Raw genomic sequence first — 24,116 nt, 5'->3', positions numbered from 1 at the left:
GAGCCAGGCCTTTATCCTTCAACATCAGTACCTGACCTCACAAATGCACTTCTGGAAGAATGGTCAAACATTCCCATAGACACACTCCTAAACCTTGTGGACAGCCTTCCCAGAAGAGTTGAAGCTGTTACAGCTGCAAAGGGTGGGCCAACTCAATATTGAACCCTACGGACTAAGACTGGGATGCCATTAAATTTCATGTGCATGTAAAGGCAGGTGCCCCAATACTTTTGGTAATATAGTGTATATATATATATATATATATATATATATAGATAGATAGATATGTATAAATATACACAGTATATATATATATATATATATATATATATATATATATATATATATATATATATATATATATATATATAAAGATAAGTATATATATAGATATGTATAAATATACACAGTATACATATATATATATATATATATATATATATAAAGATAAGTATATACTATACTATATATATATATATATATATATATATATATATATATATATATAGCTGTGTCTCTGTTGGGGAAGTTTACTTGATATTTCCTGGTCTCCTCAATGGGGACAGAGCGAGCAGTAAAAGCTCTACAGAGGGTTGAGTTTTGGCTGGAGTTGGGCTTTAAAAAGTGCAATGTTTGATCCAGTCACTGTTTTTATGTTATACAATTAATTTTGTTAAAAAATATAAAGTCAGACACCATATCATTATTTTGGTGAGATTTGAATTTGACACCTGCTTTAATTGTAATCATTTGCGTTGGTTTTTAATTGCGGTTAGCCCTTCACAAAGGCAGTTTGTATGGAAGAATCCGCCGATATTAGTTGTGCTGTTTGATATCAGACTTTATGGACTTGTTTTAGAAAAAGAGAAAAAAAAAATCTGAAAATAGCTTATGAATGAACTGGATGTCTGTGGAGTGGAATGTATAGAGCCTACGTTATGGCTGCTGCTTGTAACATTCATAACTATTATATAGAATTCATCTGTTCACTGCAAAGAAAATGCAATATGGGGCTTGCAGATGACATTTGGCAGTATTCCTCTATGGGATCATCGAAACAAGAGTCAGCTATATTAGAAAATATTCTCGCTTAAAAACCTGCAGATTCTGACGAGTTCCTGGAACTTTTACATCCATTAATGTTAAAAAACAATTAAAGGGCATGCACAACTGAGTGCCAAACACTTCAGCACATGTTCATTTAAGGATCACTTCACAAAGTATTTCAAAAGCCTGGTATACTAAAGTGTGAAGTACCATGAAATAAAGTTAAGCACACACAGCCTGGACAGTGAAGGAACAGTAATAGACTGATAAGGACATCTCTCTGCTCTCTCCTTCTGTCAGCATACTCCTTGGCAGCACATGTGACTGGATGGCAACTGATTGGCTCCAAATACTGCCCCTCTTTGTCTCCGTCTAAGTGTTGTTGTGCAGGGGATTAGGGGATTACTGGAGGTTGAAATCTAGATAAATGTAAACATATACATTATAATGGTTGCATTTGCAATATATTTATTTATTCCTTTAATAGATGCAAAGCTGGTGTGTTTTACATGTCTGCCTTTAAAGTGCATCTGTGCTCAAGCATACATACATGCAAGAAAAGCAATTCTTTTTTCAAATTCCCTTGCAGTTGATTGGATGTTTGAGGTGCACAGACACTTCACATCACTGAACACTTGTAAAGGTTACACTTTTTATATGACAAACATGTCATACTTACCTGCTCTGTGCAATGGTTCTGGGGTCCTCCATCGGCGATCATGGCTCCTCTTCTCCGAGTTTCCTCATAGCAAGCCACTTGCTATGGGGGCAATTGATTCTGTGGGCTTGATTCTGAGCAGGGCTGTGTGGGTCTATAGACACAAATAGCCCGGCTCAGCCCCCCCCGCTCCATCCTCACAGGATTAGACTGATAGCAGCAGGAGCCTTGTGTCTTGTAAGAAGCAAGAGAAAATGGAGAAGATCTGCTCTGAATCAAGACCAGGGTTAAGTGTTTACGTGGGGGCTTGGGGAAGCAACAATTGAAAGGTTTTTTTGCCTTAATGCAGAGAATGCATTAAGGTAAAAAAACTTTTGCCTTTATATCCACTTTAATTTAATCAAGCCCAGTGTGTATTGATCCCTGCAGATTTCCAACTTTGGCTCCCTCTGTCTACAGGGTCTTATATACACTATATTACCAAAAGTATTGGTACGTCTGCCTTTACACGCACATGAACTTTAATGGCATCCCAGTCTTCATCTGTAGGGTTCAATATTGAGTTGGCCTACCCTTTGCAGGTATAACAGCTTCAACTCTTCTGGGAAGGCTGTCCACAAGGTTTAGGAGTGTGTCTATGGAAATGTTTGACCATTCTTCCAGAAGAGCATTTGTGAGGTCAGGCACTGAAGTTGGACGAAAGGTCTGGCTCACAGTCTCCGCTCTAATTCATCCCCAAGGTGTTCTATCGGGTTGAAGCCAGGACTCTGTGCAAGTCAGTCAAGTTCCTCCACAAGTTCCTCCACTCACTCATCCATGTCTTTATGGACCTTGCTTTGTGCACTGGCGAGCAGTTATGTTGGAACAGGAAGGGGCCACCTCCAAACTGATACCCACAAAGTTGGGAGCATGAAATTGTCCAAAATGTCTTGGTATCCTAACGACTTAAGAGTTCCCTTCACTGAAGTAAGGGGCCAAGCCCAATCCCTGAAAAACAACCCCACACCATAATCCCCCTTCACCAAATGATTTGGACCAGTGTATAAAGCAATAGTCAAATAGACACACTTCAAAACCTTGTGGACAGCCTTTCCAGAAGAGCTGAAGCTGTTAGAGATACAAAGGGTGGGCCAACTCAATATTGAACCCTACGAACTAAGACTGGGTTGCCATTAAAGTTCATGTGTGTGCAAAGGCAGGTGTCCCAATATTTTTGGTAATATAGTGTATATTGTAAAGTAGTGGTAATTTCAAAAGTTGGTGGAGAACTAAGTCTTTTTAATTGCAAGCATTAGGGTTGGCCATCATTTTACAATCTTCACCAATAAATACTACGCTATGAGATTTTTCTCTCTGTTGGTGATTTTCTCATGGATGGGAGAGGATGATGGTCTTAGGAGAGATCATATATGAGAGTAGATCTTCCTGAGTCTCACTACTAGGAGGTTATATGGATGGAACAACCATTTACTACACGGGGGGGGGGGGGGGGGGTTGGGAGTATTTACGAAAGGCAAATATACTTTGCACTGAAAGTGAACTTGGGAGTGCAGTAGCTGTAAATCCCTCAGATCTACAGAGACTGCACTTCCAATGCACTTCTTTTAAGTGCATTTGCAGTGCACTTGTAGTGCAAAGTGGATTAGCCTTTAGTAAATAACCCCCAGTGTGATATTACTTCATTGGTGGAGGACCAATACTTCCAGCAACTACTTTGTCACTGGACTTTATTTGTTTTTAATCATAGCATATTTTTCTTATGGGACATATGTTAAATCGTATCCAATATTTTTTCATGTTTGTTTGAGTGTTGCATTTTTGCATTCCTTTTTTTTTTTTAAATGAGAACCTGGAAGAAAGTGTTTTGTACAAAGAGAGCACTTATATCTACATACTAGATCTATCTATATACAAAGAAGAAGAATTCGGTAGAATTTATAGTATTCTAATAACATAGTATTGTTACATTTGAATGTAATCACTGTGAAGTAGGGATTGTATGCAAGTTACTACATTGTATTAAGTGCTTTGTCATAGGAGAGAAAATGCAAGTTCATCTGCGGTTTTACTTAGAACACAATGGGGTTGATTTACTAAAGGCAAATTCACTTTGCCACTACAAGTGCACTTGGAAGTGCAGTCGCTTTAGATCTGAGGGGAAGATCTGAAATGAGGGGAAGCTCTGCTGATTTTATCATCCAATCATGTATAAGCAAAAATGCTATTTTTTTTTTTCCTTGCATGCCACCCTCAGATCTACAGCGACTGCACTTCCAAGTGCACTTGTAGTGCAAAGTGGATTTTCCTTTAGTAAATAAACTCCCCTGTATGTACAGGTCTCATTCCTTCACAGAACATAGTAATAAGGGGGTGAATAAACACCTTACTTTTGTGATGTAAAGAAAAGACATATAGATACCTCCTATTTTAAAGCTGGTCATACACAGCTTGAATTATATCTGATTTCTGTCCACCTAAAATCGAAGAAGCTGGGCAGAAAAAAGTTGGCCGAATAGTAACTGTAGCCGCTGCATAAGCAGTCACTGTTCAGGTATTCTGACAGCTGTGGGTGTTAGCTGTCAGAATACAATAGCTGGCAGCAGGTTTCTCCATCCACGCTGTTTAGTATGAATGGGGGAACCCATGGATTTCTCTGGTTCAGCCCATGTAGAAGGCTTTTAATAGGCACTGCACTGCCTGGAGGCTTTTGGCCCACTTGACCATAATCTGTTGGGTTACACTTTCTTATTGGCAGCTTTAAAATACATGTAAATGTGTAGCTAGTAATAGTCACATTCAGTTGGACGTATTCTTTAATACTGAAGACACTGGGGTTGATTTACTAAAACTGGAGAGAGCAAAATCTGGTGCACCTGTGCGTGGTAGCCAATCAGCTTCAGCTTGTTCAATCAAGCTTTGACAATAAGGCTCTGTTTCCACTAGTGCGACTTTTCATGCGACTTGGGACTGAAAAGTCGCATGACAAATTGTTTCCCATGATTTCCAATGAGTACCGTTCATATCTGTGCGACTTCAAGTCGCAGCGACTTCAAAGTAGTCCCTGCACTACTTTGGTCCCACTTTGATGCGACTTGAGGTCTATAGATACAGGCATTGCTTCAAATTGCGGTAAAAAGTCGCGGTAAAATCGCGGTAAAAAATCGCGGCAAAATCGCGCGACTTTGGGGACGCACTAGTGGAAACCTAGCCTTAAACCTGGAAGCTGATTGGTTTCTATGCAGAGCTGCACCAGATTTTGCCCTCTCCAGTTTTAGCACATCAACCCCTTTGTAGAGCTTATCCAACCTGTTGTTTTTAGTTCTAATAAAGCTACTGGAAAAAGGTCTTCAACTTTACAGAACAAGTCCAGTTGAATAAGATAAACTACTACTAGTGACTACCCCAAGACCTGGATTAAAGAGAACCTTCACAAACGGGTTAAAGCGTGACTAGTTCGATTAAACACGTGTCATGTTCCCCATTCTGTGTTAAAGGTTACAGAAAATATTATATGCAAAATATGCTTTGCTCAACATTCTGAAGATAGCAAGGCTACCACATTCCATAAAATGCCTGTTTGAATGCTAGATATACAGTTTAATGAATGACATTAGTCTTCTAATACAAAGGCGAGCTAGAACCAAAAAACAATAATAGATCATTTTACTGGGGGTCCACACCTTCTACAGGTCTGGGGTAGAATGGACAACCATAGCTTACTAGACTCAAGATCATTCCATCAGTTGGCCATTGCCCTATTACAAATACAACCAGTCTGGAGACCAAAAAGTGTTATTCCAGGAAATACGAATTCCAGTAAAAAGGTTCTTTTTCTTTTTAGCTGACATGAGTTTTTTTCTGAGGTGTTATCACCAACAGCAACAAGGAAACTGATTTAATTCAATTCCTCCTGGAAAATTACTTTGCATCGCAGCATTTGTTTGTCATGTGTTGATCCAAACACATATTTTACACATTTTTTTACTTTTTTACTTTTCAAAATAGCCAAAAATGAAAAACGCCTGTAAACGGAACGGGGCTAAACACAAGTTACCGCGTTTAGCCGTGTTTGGCGTTTGAAATGCCTCTAAACACAGCTTCTGAACACATTTTTTTGGGTTCCAAAAAAGCCTCTAAACGCAACTGCCTAGAAATTACTATAAACGACCCTGTGTACATGGACAGATAAGATAATATAGAGGAGAGTTCAGGAGCAGTTGAAAAAAAAAATGCCCAACTGCTCCTAAACGTCTGTTTACCAGCAGCAGTGTACATGAGGCCTTAATCAGTTCATCAAATGACTACTCTATGAAAATCTAATATGTAGCTGACAGTAGGTATTGATAGGCAATCTGTTGGTTCTTTACATCAGTGGTCATCGACTCCAGTCCTCAGGACCCACTAACAGGCCAGGTTTGCAAGATAACTGAAATACATCACAGGTGATATCATTTGCTGCTCAGTGATTGCAGTATTCTAGTCTGCATCCCCCCAAGGTAATACATAAAACCTGGCCTGTTAGTGGGCCCTGAGGACTGGGTTTATGATCACTGCTTTACATGGATGAATTCTGGTCTAAACAAAAGAACCATTTCTATATTTCATAATGGCAGAGCTGCTTAGATCTCTATTTTATCAAAGTTTCAAAAGCAAGGATTATTATTAAGTTATTAAATCTCCCAAAGCACACAAACTAAAAAAAAAAAAAAAAAAAAAAAAAAAAAAGCGCACTTCACTTTTTTAGCTTTTAGTATTTCATTTGACTTGTCCATTTTTAGCTCATTGGCCATCAAACAAAAGTAGAAAAGAATGAAGGAAAATAGGTTTAAAAAAGTACATGGACCCTTCATCTGCTTCTCCAATGACTAATGATTATAATAAAAAAGGTGGAACCCAACAGGAAAAGCAGAAAAAAGAAATTAAATAACATCATAATCCCAAAAATGCTTCCGATGCTTTCTTTGATATGTTCATTTTACATGTAAATGTGCTTACCTGTTGTGTTTTGTAAAGTGTTTGATAAACCTTTCTGGGGTGAAATGATTAAAAAAGTAGATTTTAACTGCAATGTAAATGCTTTCAGAGGGAATATATAGGCTTTTGATTGATATTTTAAATACACACGTAATTACTCCTGTTTAGTGTAAACCATAACATCTATGCATGTTATTTTTTTACTTGTTTCTATGTATGCTTTGAAATTATATACAGCGGGTCCCTGGGTTACAAACAAGTTAGGGACTGTAGGTTTGTTCTTAAGTAGATTCTGTTTGTAAGTCGGAACAAGTACATTTTTTAAGTGTAGCTCCAGCCAAAAAAACTATTTTCAAGCTTTTTGGATATCATAAGGAAGGGTTAACACCCTTGTACCATTTGTTTTGCTGTCTGTGCCCCTGTTCAGAAGATTTCACCTCACTTTCTGTCCCAGTAACAATTGGATTTTGAAAATTTTGGGTTGTTGTGGAAACAAGCCTTGGTGATAAAGCATCAGTGGAGGTACCTTTTCCCCATAATATCTCTTACAGGAGAAAATGTTCCTCTCCTAGGGGTAGATTTCCTCTCACTTCCTGTTGTCTCCCTCCGTTTGTAAGTAGGAGTCGTTTGTAAATCAGATGTTTGTAACTAGGGGACCCCCTGTATGTGTATGAGGCAAGCATATTTTCTTATTACAGAGGCAGGTTCTGCTTCCTGCTTTGCAGAGGAAAACAAACAGATGTGCTGTCCCGCTACTTCTTACAATGCAGGTTTGATTTACTAGAGTCTTCACTTAGTACATAAGGTGAAGCTATATTCACTTTGAATACCTAATCATTTGCAAGGGAACGTATTGCTTGCACATGATTGCACGCTTGAAGTAAACACATCTTTACATTTTATGCTTCCTTTCGCTCACATTGTAAAGCGAACCTTCTCTACTGCTTTAGTAAATGCATCCAAAAGTATGGAAAGGTTGACTAAAGAGTAAAGAAGGTTCATTCTGAAAATACCGCCCCCCCTTGCGTGCGCTGTGGTTCCTTCCACCAGCTCATACTTCAGTACAGGACACAGGGGCCAGTGAAACGAACCACAGCAAACAGCGGGGGACTAAAAATTCAACACACCAAAGACTAAGAATCCAAACCCAAAAGTGTCAGATGCTATAGACCAGTGATGGTGAACCTTGGCACCCCAGATGTTTTGGAACTACATTTCCCATGATGCTCAACTACACTGCAGAGTGCATGAGCATCATGGGAAATGTAGTTCCAAAACATCTGGGGTGCCAAGGTTCATTATCACTGCTATAGACTGTTCAGCTAGCTTAGCTCTTGAAGAGAGTGAAGATGGATGGCTTGAACAGCAGGACAGGTAAGTATTAATTATTTTCTTTACAGGGTGCAGCTAGCTTAGCCCTTCAGGAGAGAAAGAAGATGGGCAGCTCGGGTTTCAGGAATGGTAAATATTAATGATTTTCTTTAAAGGATGCATTTTTTTAAAAGTTTTTTTAATATAGTGACAGAGTGGCTCTAAAAAGGGAGGCATAATGATTACAAACTGAGTGAATGCTCCCTCTAGTGGCTCATTTACAATTTACTATATTTTCAAGTTAATAAAAAAATGGAAGAACAGACTTGTTAAAAGTTGAAAATCAAATGAAAAATTAGCTTAAGTTAAACACTGCAATAACTAAAAATCTGTTCTCACTGAAAATACACTATACGTTCCCTTTAAAATGAGTCTCCACAGACATTTCTTGTTCACTTCTCTTGCAACTGACAAGCATGGAAAGCCAAAAATTAAGTAACATAAATGTAAAAAACAAAGGAAATATAAAATTTAGATGCCAGTACATTGGCGCCAAAATTATGACGCCAGTACAGAGTACCCTAAAACATCAATAGAAGAGTTCTGTCATACCGTTTATTATATAATACCGTCTGTAACCAAATAAAAGTTTTGCAAATTCTATCTACAGTACTTATGGTGAACATTTGAACCTGACTTCCAGAGAAGCACTTCACATATTACAATAATAATATTATATTCCAATTAAGTTCAGCATAAAATCAATAAACATTTCGGTTTGTTTATTGCAAGGAAAACCCTTAGCTATTCTTAGTAGAAATTAGAACCGTTTGACATAAAGAACTAAGAAACTTATTATCACAAATCCAGTTACTGCCTCTGATTTATGTTAGACTGTCTTGTAGAAACCACAGTATATTATATAATTTCATATGAAATGATTCTGTTGTACCAGTAAATAAGCCTCATAACGGTCAAATGTTTAAAACAGGAAACAAAAGGATAATTTTAAATGTGTACATCTGTGTGTAATAACAATAAAGAGTAATAAACAAATAGATTCCTAATATACGTCAGTACAAAGTCCAGCTTTGATACTGATGAAGCCCCCACATTCAATGAATGATGAATTTTATCCAGTAGCTGTTTGGTTACCGATGACTCGAAGAATCTCTTTATAGCTACTTGGCTCTTGTGTGTTGATGCTTGTATCTCCTACTTGACCATCTTCGTAGCTTCACAAAAAAAAAAAAGATAAAAATATTAGTAAAGGCTAATAAATAATACATTTATAAATAATAATAATATAAACAATAATAATACAATTATATAATATATAATATATTAATAAAAAAATTATATGGGGCAGCACAGCGGCTAAGTGGTTAGTACTTCTGCCTAGCAGCACTAGGTGTGTTGGTTCGAATCCCAACCAAGGCACTACCTGCCTGGAGTTTGCATGTTCTCCCTGCACCTATGTGGGTTTCCTCGCACACTCCAAGGACATGCTGGTAGGTCAATAGGTTCTTGTCTAAATTGGTCCTAGTATGTGTATGTATAAATGTCGGTTAGGGACCTTAGATTGTAAGCTCCTTGAGGACAAGTCCTGATGTAAATGTACAATATATATTAAAGATAAAAATGTTAATAAAAACGTTAATAATTAAGTCACTTCAAAGCACAAAGTGAAAACCCCAGAACCCTTCTGATCATTATTAGATCCTAAATGATAACATTATTTACATTCAGTTTTCTCTATATTTGGTATACTGAAAGAGTCATAGTTAGGCCAGAGTTCTCCTACAGGGATCGGAGCTACCGGCACTTCAGACAAGCAACTCTGGTTTGAAAACTGAATGCTTTTATTGTCAAGACTTCCATTGAACCCGGTGTATTATTGTGTTCAACAAGACACCGACAGTGAAAGATCGTTGGTGTGTATTACTATGGTGGTTAGTACTATGTCTGGAAGCTCTAGGGACCCGAGCTCCAGCAGGTCTATCATCATTTTGGTATTTTAATTTTTTCCCTTTGTGGAATTCATTTTTGTGGAATGTATCCAAAGTTTACCCTCATAATATGCTTATGCCTACAGATAGCCATGGGGTGTATGCATATTCTTTACTGATTGCACTAGGCATATTAGACGGTAAGTAGATGTGGACTATATGAGATTTAGGAAAGCATGGAACAGTGTGTAATATAGTGTACAGAATGGAGCACAACTGAGTATTTAACATACAGCACAATATAGATTGGAGCAGTGTAGAGTATATAATATACAGCACAGTTTATAGAGTGGTGACATGTAAAATGTAGACTGTACAGCACAGGGTACATAGTGGAGCAGAGTGGAATATAGAGTATTCAGTACAGTAGTCAGACAGGAGTATAAAATATACAGCATAGTGTACAGATTAAAGTGGTGTAGAGTACAGTCTAGAGCATAGTGCACAGAGTGAAGCTGTGTGGGATAGATGGTGTATAGCATTATGTGTACATAGTGGAGCTGAGTGGAGTATATGATGTACAGCACAATATACAGAAGGTGGACATGTGGAAAATCGATTGTATAACACAGTGTACAAAGTGGAGCAGCATGGAATATATACAGTAATGTTTTGCACAGTATGTAGAGATCAGTAATGTGGAGTATAAAATGTACAGCATAGTGTACAGAGTAAAATGGTGTAGAGTACAGTGTAGAGCAGTGGTCTCCAAACTGCTGCGGCCTGAGGGTCAGATGCGGCCCTTTGCTTGCTTTTATCCAACAATAAGGCATTGCTTTTATCCAACAATAGGGCAACATTTCCCCCCCACCACTGACATCAAAGAAAGGGCACAATTCCTCCTAATAACATCAATAACTGGGCCCAATGATACCAGCAATGAGGCACAATTCCTCCCAATGACACAAGGACTTGGGCCAAATGACATCAATGATGGGGCACAATTCCCCCCAATGACACCAACGATGGGACACAATTCCTCACAAGAAAATCAACAACTGGGCAAAATGACACCAACAATGGGGTACAGTTCAATTGTTTTTTCTACTGATGTCGGGACCTTTTCTACTCCCAATGGCCACAGTCTGTCCCCCCTACAGTCTGAAGGACAGTAAACTGGCCCCTTGTTTAAAATATTTGGGGACCCCTGGTGTGAAGCATAGTGTACAAGGTGGAACTGTATGGAGTATATAAAGAACAGCACAGTGTACAAAGTGAAGCAGTATAGAATATATAGTGCACTGCACTGTTTACAGAGTGGAGTGGTGTAGGATATATTGTGTGCAGTAAATGTATGATACTTACACAAAAAAGAACCGTGTACAGACATGATCGGTAGTGGGAACGACCCAGATCTCCCCATGTTTGTGCAATTCTGGTGAAGTGATCACTGCAAATACAAAATGAAAAGAAATTGTAATAATATGTAACAGAGTGATACATTTATTCCAGCAATAGTCATGATCTACAGTAAAGCAACACTGCAGACACCAAGAGTGACACTGCAATGATCCACAACTTCTGCCGTAATCCATAACCTAGTCCTAGAACAATGGCAAGGCAGAACTGAGAGAGAATCTGTGTCAATGGAAAATATATGAAAGTGCACATGTGTGGTAAAGCAACCAGTGCCATGTTCCTGCTTGCCAAGTCTTCTCCCTACAGCACCACAGTAGCCATAAAATTGATGAATCTATCAGTTCCCACCTACTGTGGCTTGTTATTGGTTTTTCACTGGCAGCCTCACTAACAAATTAGGAATTTGCTGGAATGCAAATCTGAAAAATATTCTTTAAGCCAGGAACATAGTTATATATAAAAAAGTCAGAAATGAGACTGACATGGAAAGTTACTGCACTGGGCCAATGCTTTGGTGAGGGGAATTCTACTATCCACCTTGTTTGTGTGGATGGAGGAATCTGTTCTTTTTTGTTTTTCCTTTGGCCTGCTGTCCAGCTTTAGAAAAGTGAAATCAAGGAAACCAATCCCTTTCACACAGCCTGAATGAATGCCCAGACAGAGAAGAACATAAGGAAAAACAATCATTTGACAGGTGGTAAACCTGATGCCCACAAGAATTGCTTGCTCGTTATTTTTTATTTTTTTTATTGCCATCCTGGGCACCTTGAAAGCTTCTAAATATGGAGTGTTCAATATGCAAAAAAGAGCTGAAGATCTCAACAACCTTCTCCACCCCTTCAATCTTCACTAACATATAAAAAATTGCACATTACAAGGGGCCTGCACGAGATCAGGCTTTGGAGCCGGAAGTGTCAGGAGTATGAGGGCTTCCTGTCTCATAGGAAGTCATAGTAATTTATTACAAGCCAGGTTATTGTTAGACTTTGAAAACTCTAAAGGCAAATATTGACTTACAGCTCCAAAGTCTGATCTTGAGCAGGCCCTTTGTAATGTGTAATTCTCTATAGGTTTGTGAAGATTGAGGAGGGTTAAAGAAGGTTCTCTAAGGGTTTTTAAGACGACCTAAATGGCAGTAAAAAAAGGCATGAGCAAGCAGTCCTTGAGGGCCTGGTGTTTACCACCATATACTGTAAATGAAAGGTTGTCCTCATCTTCTTCTCTGTCTGGTCCTTCATTTTCAGGTGATGCACAATGGATAGGTTTCCATGATTCCTTGAACTAAAACCAAAATATCCTGAGCTTGCTACAAAATAAAAATCACAAAAATGCAAAAAATACAATATATATAAAAAAATAATAAATAAATGTTGCTACCAGCAGCTGTCGTGTGTTCCCGCACCCACAAAAGTGTAAATACACAACAATGTATATCACTATAATAAGGTGACAAAACAAAAAACATCAGTAAAAGGTTCATCAAATATATGAAGTCCATACAATAACTGGAATCAAAAGTGCTTCATAGTGTTCATTCCATGATACAGTGGGGCAAAAAGTATTTAATCAGCCACCAATTGTGCAAGTTCTCCCACTTAAAAAGATGAGAGAGGCCTGTAATTGTCATCATAGGTATACCTCAACTATGAGAGACAAAATGTGGAAACAAATCCAGATAATCACATTGTCTGATTTTTGAAAGAATTTATTTGCAAATTATGGTGGAAATAAGTATTTGGTCACCTACAAACAAGCAAGATTTCTGGCTCTCACAGACCTGTATCTTCTTCTTTAAGAGGCTCCTCTGTCCTCCACTCATTACCTGTATTAATGGCACCTGTTTGAACTTGTTATCAGTATAAAAGACACCTGTCCACAACCTCAAACAGTCACACTCCAAACTCCACTATGGTGAAGACCAAAGAGCTGTCGAAGGGAAGACTGAATCTGCAATAGGCAAGGAGCTTGGTGTGAAGAAATCAAGTGTGGGAGCAATAATTAGAAAATGGAAGACATACAAGACCACTGATAATCTCCCTCGATCTGGGGCTCCACGCAAGATCTCACCCCGTGGGGTCAAAATGATCACAAGAACAGTGAGAAAAAATCCCAGAACCACACGGGGGGGACCTAGTGAATGACCCGCAGAGAGCTGGGACCAACGTAACAAAGGCTACCATCAGTAACACACTATGCCGCCAGGGACTCAGATCCTGTAGTGCCAGACGTGTCCCCCTGCTTAAGCCAGTACATGTCCGGGCCTGTCTGAGGTTTGCTAGAGAGCATTTGGATTTTCCAGAAGAGGATTGGGAGAATGTCACTTGGTCAGATGAAACCAAAGTAGAACTGTTTGGTAGAAACACAACTCGTTGTGTTTGGAGGAGAGAGAATGCTGAGTTGCAACCAAAGAACACCATACCTACTGTGAAGCATGGGGGTGGCAACATTATGCTTTGGGGCTGTTTCTCTGGAAAGGGAACAGGACGACTGATCCGTGTACATGAAAGAATGAATGAGGCCATGTATCGTGAGATTTTGAGTGCAAACCTCCTCCCATCAGCAAGGGCATTGAAGATGAAACGTGGCTGGGTCTTTCAGCATGACAACGATCCCAAACACACCGCCCGGGCAACGAAGGAGTGGCTTCGTAAGAAGCATTTCAAGGTCCTGGAGTGGCCTAGACAGTCTCCAGATCTCAACCCCATAGAAAACCTTTGGAGGGAGTTGAAAATCCGTGTTGCCCAGCAACAGCCCCAAAAAATAACTGCTCTAGAGGAGATCGGCATGGAGGAATGGGCCAACATACCAGCAACAGTGTGTGACAACCTTGTGAAGACTTACAGAAAACGTTTGACTTCTGTCATTGCCAACAAAGGATATATAACAAAGTATTGAGATGAACTTTTGATATTGACCAAATACTTATTTTCCACCATAATTTGCAAATAAATTCTTTCAAAAATCAGACAATGTGATTGTCTGGTTTTGTTTCCACATTTTGTCTCTCATAGTTGAGGTATACCTATGATGACAATTACAGGTCTCTCTCATCTTTTTAAGTGGGAGAACTTGCACAATTGGTGGCTGACCAAATACTTTTTTGCCCCACTGTACTTATATAAATCATCCATAAGTGATCCATTTAACATGAAAACGATAGTGCTCCACCGCAGTGCCCACCACCTATCACTGCAACCTCTTACCTCCCAAAATTCACCTACACTAAGGTAAGGTCTATCACATTTTCCCAAATACTGGGTAAAGATTGTGCAGTATATTTCAAGACTGCTTCTGGCACATAATCCATCCATCCATCCATCCAAAGGCTCAGGATTAAGACCAGTAGCAAATGGGAAGGAACAAAAGAACTCTCATGGTGTAGTACATAAACACCCAGTATTTTATTAAAACCACAAGACAAAGGACTACTCACAAAGCAGGTGCGCTAAACTCCAGTGCACAAGATAAAAAAACAATTTAAATATAATCAAGATGCCCCTTAAGAATAAACTTCCATGGAAGAAAACGGTAAAATGGCCACTACTGGACTTCCGGACGTAATGACGTAATAAGCTCCTCTTGCTGACGCGTTTCCTCATGTGACCTTGTGACTTTCTCATAGGAAAAATGAGGAAGTCATGTGATGAAACACATCAGGAGGCAGAGCTTATGACGTCATCACACCCGAAAGTCCAGCAGCCACCATTTCACAGTTTTCTTCCATGGACGTTTATCCTTATAGGGCAGTGATGGCGAACCTTGGCACCCCAGATGTTTTGGAACTACATTTCCAATGATGCTCATTTACACTGCAGAGTGCATGAGAATCATGGGAAATGTAGTTCCAAAAATTCTGGGGTGCCAAGGTTTGCCATCACTGTTATAGGGGCAACTTGATAATATTTAAATTGGCATGCACACTGGAGTTTAGTGCACCTGCTTTATGAGTAGTCCTTTGTCTTGTGGTTTTAATAAAATACTGCGTGCTTACTCCATGAGAGTTCTTTTGTTCTTTCCCACTTGCTATATGAGCTGAATCCTGAGCCTTTGGATGGATGATTTACCAGAAGCAGTTTTGAAGTATACTGCACAATCATTACCCAGTGGGAAAGCGTGATAGACCTTACCTTAGTGTATTTTGGAAGGTAAGAGGTTGCAATGATAGGTGGTGAGCACTGCAGTGGAGCACTATTGTTTTCATGTTAAATGGATCACTTATGGATGATTTAAATATCATGTAAGTATCTAAGTAACTAAGTATCATGGAATGAACCCTATGAAGTACTTTTGATTCCAGTTATTGTATGGAATTCATATAGGGATAAACTTTTCACTGATATTTTTTGTTTTGTCGCATTATTATAATAATATACATTGTTGCACTACAATTTTCCTTTATTTTCCTTAATTTCTTTTTTCTTAATTATAATATAACATATCATATTGGTGATTGGGTGAATGAGACAACTTTTGCCTGTTGAGTGTCCTGAGTTTGAGGACTTCTTATCTCCATAGGAAGCCATCTTTTACAAGCCAGGATATTGATGAGACTTGCATACCACAGTTTATCACTGAATATAACCACCAACAAACACAATACTATTAAAAAAAATACCTTCACATAAGGCTATACATTTCAAGTTACGGCTTTGCAAAAATTGGGATTGTTGTCCTTTTTTCTGTGACTAGGAAACAGAGGAAATGAAAACATAATTACCAAGACAATAAGCATAGACCCACTTTTGCTTAGTAAAAAAAAAAAATTGACCAATATGAACACTATTGTAACAGAAATTAAAACTGAGCAGTACATATCACAATCACATGAATAATCCCGTATTTTGCCTAATATGTTTATTTCCTATGATTGCCAGCTCCATCTAGTAGCCATAATGCGGTATTTTCCTGAATGTGATATTTCAAGAAAATACCACATTATGGCCACAAGATGGCAATAATTATCATAGGAAATTAACGTATTAGGTAAAATATGAGATTATTTGTTACAGCTTAGAAAATGCTTGAGACATTCACACTGACTTTTTTTTTATAAATAGAACTGTATGTCTGGTCAAAATAGAAAGAAAACAGAAAGAAACATGCTTAGTACATCCCTGCTATACATGCACATTTCCCTATGTTTTGTCTCTTTAAAAGCGCTGCAAGTGCAGAAAAATACTTCAATCAATCCTGCCAGAAATCCAGCGAGCACTAACTTCCTGTAGTTAGCTGAAAAAACTACCTTTTCTGCACTAAAATCCCAAGCAGTGTTGTGAGCCCTGTCTGGGTCCTCCCCTTCTGGACCAGGGAACACCCCCATTCTTTTATGATAGAGAAGGGTAGGTGTTCTTTAGGCCAGCAGGGGAAAACCAGACAGAGCTTAAAAAAGTGCTCAGGATTTCAGTGCTGCAGAACTAATACTGTAAGCCCACTGCAGGATATTAGGAGTTCACTGGATTTCTGGCAGTATAAACATATTTTTCTGCAAAACATGGGGAACTTTGCATGTATTGCATAGTCACATAGTTAGTCAAGTTGAAAAAAAGACACAAGTCCATCTAGTACAACCAAAAAATAAAAATAAATACAATACCATATACACAATTCTTCACCCCTTCATACTTGGTGTGCAACCAAACAAAGGTAAACCACAACACTTTGAGACATGTCGGTGCTCTGTTGTCTTGCTTTATATATGTTCTCACCCTCTACCCTACCATTCGTATGCATTGCTACAGGTATACTCCCTGGGCTGGATATCCGTTGGAATTTTCCAGCCAAGTTTGGGATTTGCAAATACTGGATGTCTCCTGTTCTGGGTGATTTTCCTCTGTATGTTTTCCACCCAGTGTGCCTTTGTGTATAAATTCTTATAATCCCAATAAAACCTTGTTGGTAACACTGTATTATACCCCATATACCCTGTCTCCTACTTCAGATCATTTGATCTGATTCTTTGCTGGGGGCCTTCTCTGGACCTTCGCTGAGATATCCTTGCGGATTGTCGGGCCACATGGTAGCAGTTTTATTCATCCATTTTCTCAGACCTGGGACCTTCTCAGTTCTCACACTGTATGGGTTACTAATATTCTTCGGTACATGACCTATGCTGTTCATTTTGTGTGCTTTTATTCAATTTTATTCTTATTCTATTTTTGATACATATATATTGTCTGTATTAATGTTCATTTACTGATATATATGCTTCTCTAATAGACACCTGGCTATGTATGTTAAAAAATCCCTGAAGAAGGGCATCAAGCCAGAAACGTTGGGTTCATCAATAAAGCCTACATGTGTCTGTATATGTATCGTAATCCATACAAATGTTAATGTACACAACTTAAGTCTTTTTGCTGAATAGACCATTTTTGTAATAAAACTTTTTTATATGATACAAGTATTGTTTCTGGTCACTTTTAAAGTCCCACCCATTAAGGGGCTCTCTTGTTTTTCCTACATTCTTGGGATGTGGTGACCTCAAACATTTGATCCTGCAGATCTTGGAATTTCTTTTCCTTCACCCACAGTTGATCTAGAAGAAGGCAAAAAACCCCAGCAAAGCATGCTCCAAAAATTCCTTCCTGATCCCCAAGAGGCAATAGGATTTTCTATGGATTAACTTTACCTATAAAGGTTAGTACCCAGTTATATTATATTGCAGCAATGTACTGAATATGATTTTTATGTCTTCTTGTCCAGACATACACACTTTAAAAAAAAGTATTTGCCGTGCTAATGGCTAAACTGCTTCCACGGAAGGAGTACTAAAGTATACATACAGAAAGTTAAAGGATGGCTGCATCCATCAGAAGTGACATGGGACTTTAGAACACAATGATAATATCACATCATACTCACTTTACCCCATTCTACTCCGAACAATTCAGTACCCCTTTAGGTACTGGGCCATGTTAGTTAGATGATACCTGTGTTGTACTACTGCTTTTACTGCCTGATGGTGGGTCGTCCTTGGCTGACACTTTCTGCTGCTTCTTGTTCATCCCTGTTTAGAAAAAGTACATTTATATGCAAATCATGTCTTAAGGCTGAACTGAAGAATTCATAAAATAGCAAATACCAATTACCATGTAAATCAATATATATTTTTTGCATATATTATATTTTTAGTTCTCTTGATGTCTTTGTGTGGTTAGAATAGTTATATCTCGACAAAATACAACTATTCAGCGACCTCTCCCCAATCACCCTGGCCAAACGCCGCTCACTACCGCCCATCACCTCTCACCTTCAACTACACAAGATCCCCTATTATTGGGGCTTCCCTTTTCGCCTCAATGTTACTAAGGATGGTGTCCAACATGTTCTCCGTGACCTGCAAGAAGGGGATGCCTTTCTCAAGCGCCTGGGCCTTCCACCATTGCCTGCAAAAGATGGTCAGCTCTCACCTGCCACCCCACGCCCTCCGCTGGCTCCTTCTAAGATCTGAACACCCGTGAGAGGAAGGGGATCGAGGGCCTACTTCACACCTCAGCACTCTCAACGTACCAGGCTACCTACTTGATCAGTTGTGAGTCATCCTTTCTGTTTTTTTCTTCCCACATGGGAATCCAACTCCCTGTTCACCCCTTCAAGGGATTGTTTCACCCTCCTTTTTTACCCATGGAGGTGCTCTGAACTGTTTTTGAATTGTTTTTGTTCTTTCTACTTGCTAATCTCTACAAAGTTCTGAGGAGTTCCAGGTTTGATAACACTAGCTGCGGAGCATCACAGCGAAGCGTCGTGTTTTCACCTTGTTGGAGATCGCTTTGCTCCCCCACATGTCCTCTGGCTGCAGCCGAGGATTCCTGAGACGCGGACGCCTCTCAGGCCTACACCTGATGTTTGTACTTTTTGTATTTTTTAGGCCGTACCGGCCTTCTTGTTACTACGCAGCAATATTCCTTTTGGACCTTTTTTTGGACTTTTTTTTAGGCCTTAAAGATTCTTTACTCCAATCCAGAAGCCAAATGGCTTCTTTTATGTCCCGGCCCTTCCCAATGTCTAATGGCACTAGACAGGGTTGACCTCTTTCCCCACTTCTTTTCATCCTATGCCTAGAGCCCCTGGCAGAGGCTATAAGATCCCATCCTGACATCCGAGGGGTCCCCATGCATCATAGGGAATATAAGCTATCTCTATTTGCGGACGATGTACTTCTGACTCTTACCAGCCTACATATTTCCCTCCCATCCCTGCATGCTCTCCTAGCCCAGTTTAGCTCTCTATCGGGATACAAAATTAACGCATCTAAAACAGAAGCCCTACAGCTACATATACCGCCTGCAGACCTTTTATCGTTTCAAAACTTATACCCTTATCGTTGGTGCACCTCCTCTCTCAAGTACTTGGGTGTTCAAATTACTCCATCGTACTCATCCCTATACTCAGCCAATTATATCCCCCTGTTCAAGGACATCAAGGCCATGTTGACGCATTGGAATCCTCTCCCAATATCCTGGATAGGTAGGATCAATGTGTTGAAAATGTCAGTTATGCTAAAATTACTGTATTTTTTTGAGACCCTGCCTATCCCTATTCATATGGCCCAATTAAAATTGCTCAAACTATGGTTTCTTAATTTTATTTGGAAGGACGGTTCATAGAGTGGCAAGCTCGATGATCTTTTCCCCAAGAAGCCGTGGAGGTCTGGGAGCCCTGGACATTCACAAATATTATCTGACCTCCCACCTCCATGCAGTGGTGTCCTGGTCCAGTTTAATGCCCGCCGAATAGGTGGTCAGAGATTGAGATGGACTCTTTGTTCCCGGCTCATCCCTGCTCTCTTGTATGGTCGCCTGCATTGTTTTCAGATCCCAAACTCCATGGCCTCTGTTTGGGCCCTATGTTGTTTTTATTGAGGATATGGCACTCATGCCACACCAAATACTCCCTCTCTTCCCTGTGCCCCCCTCTCTCTAATGTAATCTTTAATCCATTAAATCCCTATAGCCTATCCCACACTCGAATGCTCCCTTGGGCACAGGCTGTGAGGCTGGGCTGTTTCAACTTCGCCACCTTGTACACCCAGTCACACGTAAATTTTGTCCTTTTGCAGACCTTGAATCTAAATATCAGATACTGAAACATATGTCCTAATCCTACCTCCAAATATTAATTCTTTGTATGTTGGTGCCTTTAAAGTGTGACCTTTTCGTTGTGAGTAGACTTTCCCTGTAAAATAATGCATCCATAAAAATAAGGTTTTCTCTGTGTAAGGGATCATGTAGACAAGAATTTGTCATACTACGTTTCACATACAGTGGGGGAAATAATTATTTGATCCCCTGCATATTTTTTAAGAAATTAAGGGTCTATAATTTTTATTTATTTTATTATAGGTAATATATGATAGAGATAGAATATCAACCAAAAATTCAGAAAAAAACGATACAAATGCTATAAATTGAGTCGCAGATCAGTGAGTAAAATAAGTATTTGATCCCTAAGCAAAACATGGCTTAGTACTTGGTGGAGAAACCCTTGTTGGCAAGCACAGAGGTGACTTTTCTTGTAGGTGGTTACCAGGTTTGCACACATCTCAGGAGGGATTTTGGTCCATTCTTCTTTACAGATCTACTCTAAATCCTTAAGGTCTCTTAGCTGTTCACTTGGCAATTCCAAATTTTCTATAGGATTAAGGTCTGGGGACTGACTAGGTCACTCCATTACCTTAATGTGCTTCTTCTTAAGCCAAACCTTTGCTGCTTTGGTGGAATGTTTTGGGTAATTTTCATGCTGGAAGACCCATCCACGACCCATCTTCAGTGACCTGACTGAAGGGAAGAAGGTTCTCATCCAAGATTTTACAATACTTGGCCCCGTCCATTGGCCCTTCAATGAGGCAAAGTCAGCCTGTACCCTTAGCAGAGAAACAGCCCAAAGCATAATGTTTCTACCTCCGTGCTTTGTAGCGGAGGTAGAGTCATAGTCAGCATTTTTCTTCCTCCAAACATGGCGAGTCGAGTTAATGCCAAAGAGCTCAATTTTGGTTTCATCTGACCACAGCACTTTCTCCCAGTCCTGCTCTGAATCATTTAGATGTTCATTGGCAAACTTCAGACGGGCCTGCACATGTGCCTTCTTGAGGAGGGGGACCTTGCGGGCGCTGCAGGATTTCAATCCATGGTGGTGTATTGTATTATCAATAGTTTGGTGACTGTGGTCCCAAGTGCCTTGAGATCATTCAAAAGCTCCTCCCGTGTAATTGCGGGCTGATCCCTCACTTTTCTCATCATCCTCCTCACCCTATGCGTTGAAATTTTGCATGGAGCTCAAGACCCAGGGCGTTTGATGGTTATTTTGTATTTCTTCCATTAGCGAATTATGGCTCCAACAATTGTCTCCTTCTCACCAAGCTTCTTGCTGATGATCTTGTAGCCAATTCCAGCCTTGTGTAGGTCTACAATCTTGTCCCTGACATCCTTTGACAGCTCTTTGGTCTTACCCATGATGGTCAGGTTTGAATGGAAGAAAAAGATTCTGTGGACAGGTATCTTTTATACACATCATGAGTTGTCGTTAGGAGTACCTTCTTAAATTGACAGGACTAATCTGTGTACCACATGAGCACATACTGTAGCCAGTCTGTGGGAGCCAGAATTATTGTTGGTTGGTAGGAGATCAAATATCTTTTTTACTCAATGAACTGCAACTTAATTTATAACATTTGTATCATGTGGTTTTTTTTCTGGATTTTTGGATGATATTCTGACTCTATCATTTAAAATACACCTATATTAACAATTATAGGCCCTTCATTTTTTGTAAGTGGGCAAACTTACAAAATATGCAGGGGATCAAATAATTATTTTCCCCACTGTATGTTTGAAACACACGTCAGCAGATTCCCATTTACTTCAATGGTGTAGTGTGCAAGATACAGTAGTTCCAAGGCAGAGTTTGTCCTGCTTTGCATTTCCTTGGAGAAAGCAAATGCTGAGATGTATATGCAAGCATGTGAAAAGCAGCCTCTTCCTGCACAAATGCATGCATTTAAAGTTGATGTGCCATAGCTGTGGGATCCTGGAGGAAGCTGGAAATCACTGTAGTAGGCACTACTACTCCAGTGATATCAACTAGCTTCTGGATCCTGTGCCGAGTGGCTGTCCTGCGACACTGTGAACACAGGAGGTAGGTACCCCTTATACAGTGATTGCCACTAGACTCAGTGGCGAGTGGCTATCCTACTACTTACTGAACACAGGAGGTTTCCCGCTCAGCACAGGTGCCACTCAGAGAACACATTGCATTTTCATAATGAATGCAAAGTGTTCTCTGATTGGATGAGATAAAGTCCATGATGTCACTACCACCACCTCTCCACCATGTCCAATCAGAATAGGCTTTGCATGGATGGAGAGAATTAAAAAAGTTCTCTGAATGGTGACCGTGCTGAGCGAGTCATCTCTTGGGTTCACAATTCAGCAGGGCAGCCCCTCGGCACGAAACCTGAAAGATGGTTGAAATCACTGTAGTATTGGAGCCTACTATGATGATTTCCAGCTTCCACAGGGATCCCACAGGCATGGCATGTACATACTTACATTGGTCCGATCTGGAACAATGTAACTATGTAAAAATTGCCTTAATTAACCTTTAACTTTAAGCAGCAGTGCATTTAAAAAAAAGCAGCATTTCACAACAACCTCAGTCTACACAAGCCCTAATTCATATGTTCTAATGAAGAGTCAAGATTCAAAGATGGGAACAAAGGAAGACTACCTGAGTAGCCAAACGATATGCTTGCTAAAGGGCTAAGATAGATTCCGCTTCCATACATGGCACCGTGAAGCTGAAACAACAAAACAAAGATTTTTTTATATCTGTTCAGAATTCAGTTTATTTTATTATCAGCACACATGATATAGTGTACAAGTGACAGGTAAATCGATACATTTAAAATACCTAACTGGAAACTCTTTAACTGATAGTCCGAGGTCAACGGGAAGACTGGGCAGAGTTCATTAATTTGATAATAATGTACAGGATGTCTGTAGTATGTCTGTTTAAATGTATACCAAGAGAGTTTGAGATATATTGTATCTGACAGAGGGGCAGAAAATCAGATTACACACTGTTGTGTGTGCAGGGTGTCAAACATTTTAAAAGCATTTTTGAGTGTAAAGCAAACGTAAATTTCCATCAGTATTGCAGATATGTCTAAAAGCAAGAGCAACAAAAGGTATGAAAATACTTTTTTTTTATGTTTAATGTAACTTTATTAGGTGACCTTGACATGATAACAATAAATCCAGAAGCAGATACTCACAACAGGCACATAGAGGTGACTGCATTTGTGTTCACATACCTGATACAGCACCCCAGGAGCAGGAAAACTGGGGAACTCTAATAGGTAAATGTAAATAGCTACTATGTCTGTTCAGGCAGCCAGCCCTCTGGTAGAAATGGAATAAATGCAGTTCGCAGCACACATATGCAGGTGGTGCAGGGCTAGACTGAGATGATTTTGAAAAATAATGCTGTGTGGAACCAGACAGGCCACCCAGAGAAGATTTCAGCAGAACAGAGATAGCTAAGCCTTTGTGTTGAAATGATTTCAGGGAAGGGGATTGGGACCCATTAAGGGTAAGCTCATAGCTCCCAACTGTCCCTGATTTCAAGGGACTGTCCCTGATTTGGAACAAAGTCCCTCTGTCTATCTTTCATCCTCATTTGTCCCTCATTTTGGTCTGATCCATATAGCTGTATATAAAATGCACTATTCATCCTTCAAAAAGCGCTAAACCTTTCATCCA

The 24,116-nt window shown here is 39.6% G+C and overlaps 1 protein-coding gene across 2 annotated transcripts in view; it reads right to left on the bottom strand.

Annotated features, from left to right (window-relative positions):
• Window positions 1-489: 489 nt before the first annotated feature.
• PARP8 (poly(ADP-ribose) polymerase family member 8) overlaps window positions 490-24,116 on the bottom strand; it is a 416,167-nt gene continuing 392,540 nt past the window's right edge. The window contains exons 22-28 of one of the 2 annotated variants that reach the window (XM_073622188.1): window positions 23,083-23,152; window positions 20,464-20,532; window positions 18,288-18,364; window positions 15,974-16,043; window positions 11,305-11,389; window positions 9,146-9,225; window positions 490-1,466 (exon numbers count right to left, since the gene is read on the bottom strand). In XM_073622188.1, coding sequence (XP_073478289.1) covers window positions 1,450-1,466; window positions 9,146-9,225; window positions 11,305-11,389; window positions 15,974-16,043; window positions 18,288-18,364; window positions 20,464-20,532; window positions 23,083-23,152 — 468 coding nt within the window. In that variant the 3' untranslated portion in view covers window positions 490-1,449. Of the gene's footprint in view, window positions 1,467-7,966; window positions 9,226-11,304; window positions 11,390-15,973; window positions 16,044-18,287; window positions 18,365-20,463; window positions 20,533-23,082; window positions 23,153-24,116 lie in introns of those variants that run through there. The other variant, XM_073622196.1, reaches the window with a different exon arrangement.

Source organism: Aquarana catesbeiana, linkage group LG01 (genome assembly GCF_042186555.1).
Source record: "Aquarana catesbeiana isolate 2022-GZ linkage group LG01, ASM4218655v1, whole genome shotgun sequence".
In the NCBI taxonomy this organism is placed as follows: Eukaryota; Metazoa; Chordata; class Amphibia; order Anura; family Ranidae; genus Aquarana; species Aquarana catesbeiana.
Note: the sequence above shows the minus strand (reverse complement) of the source record. Positions and strands in the feature narration are given on the sequence as shown.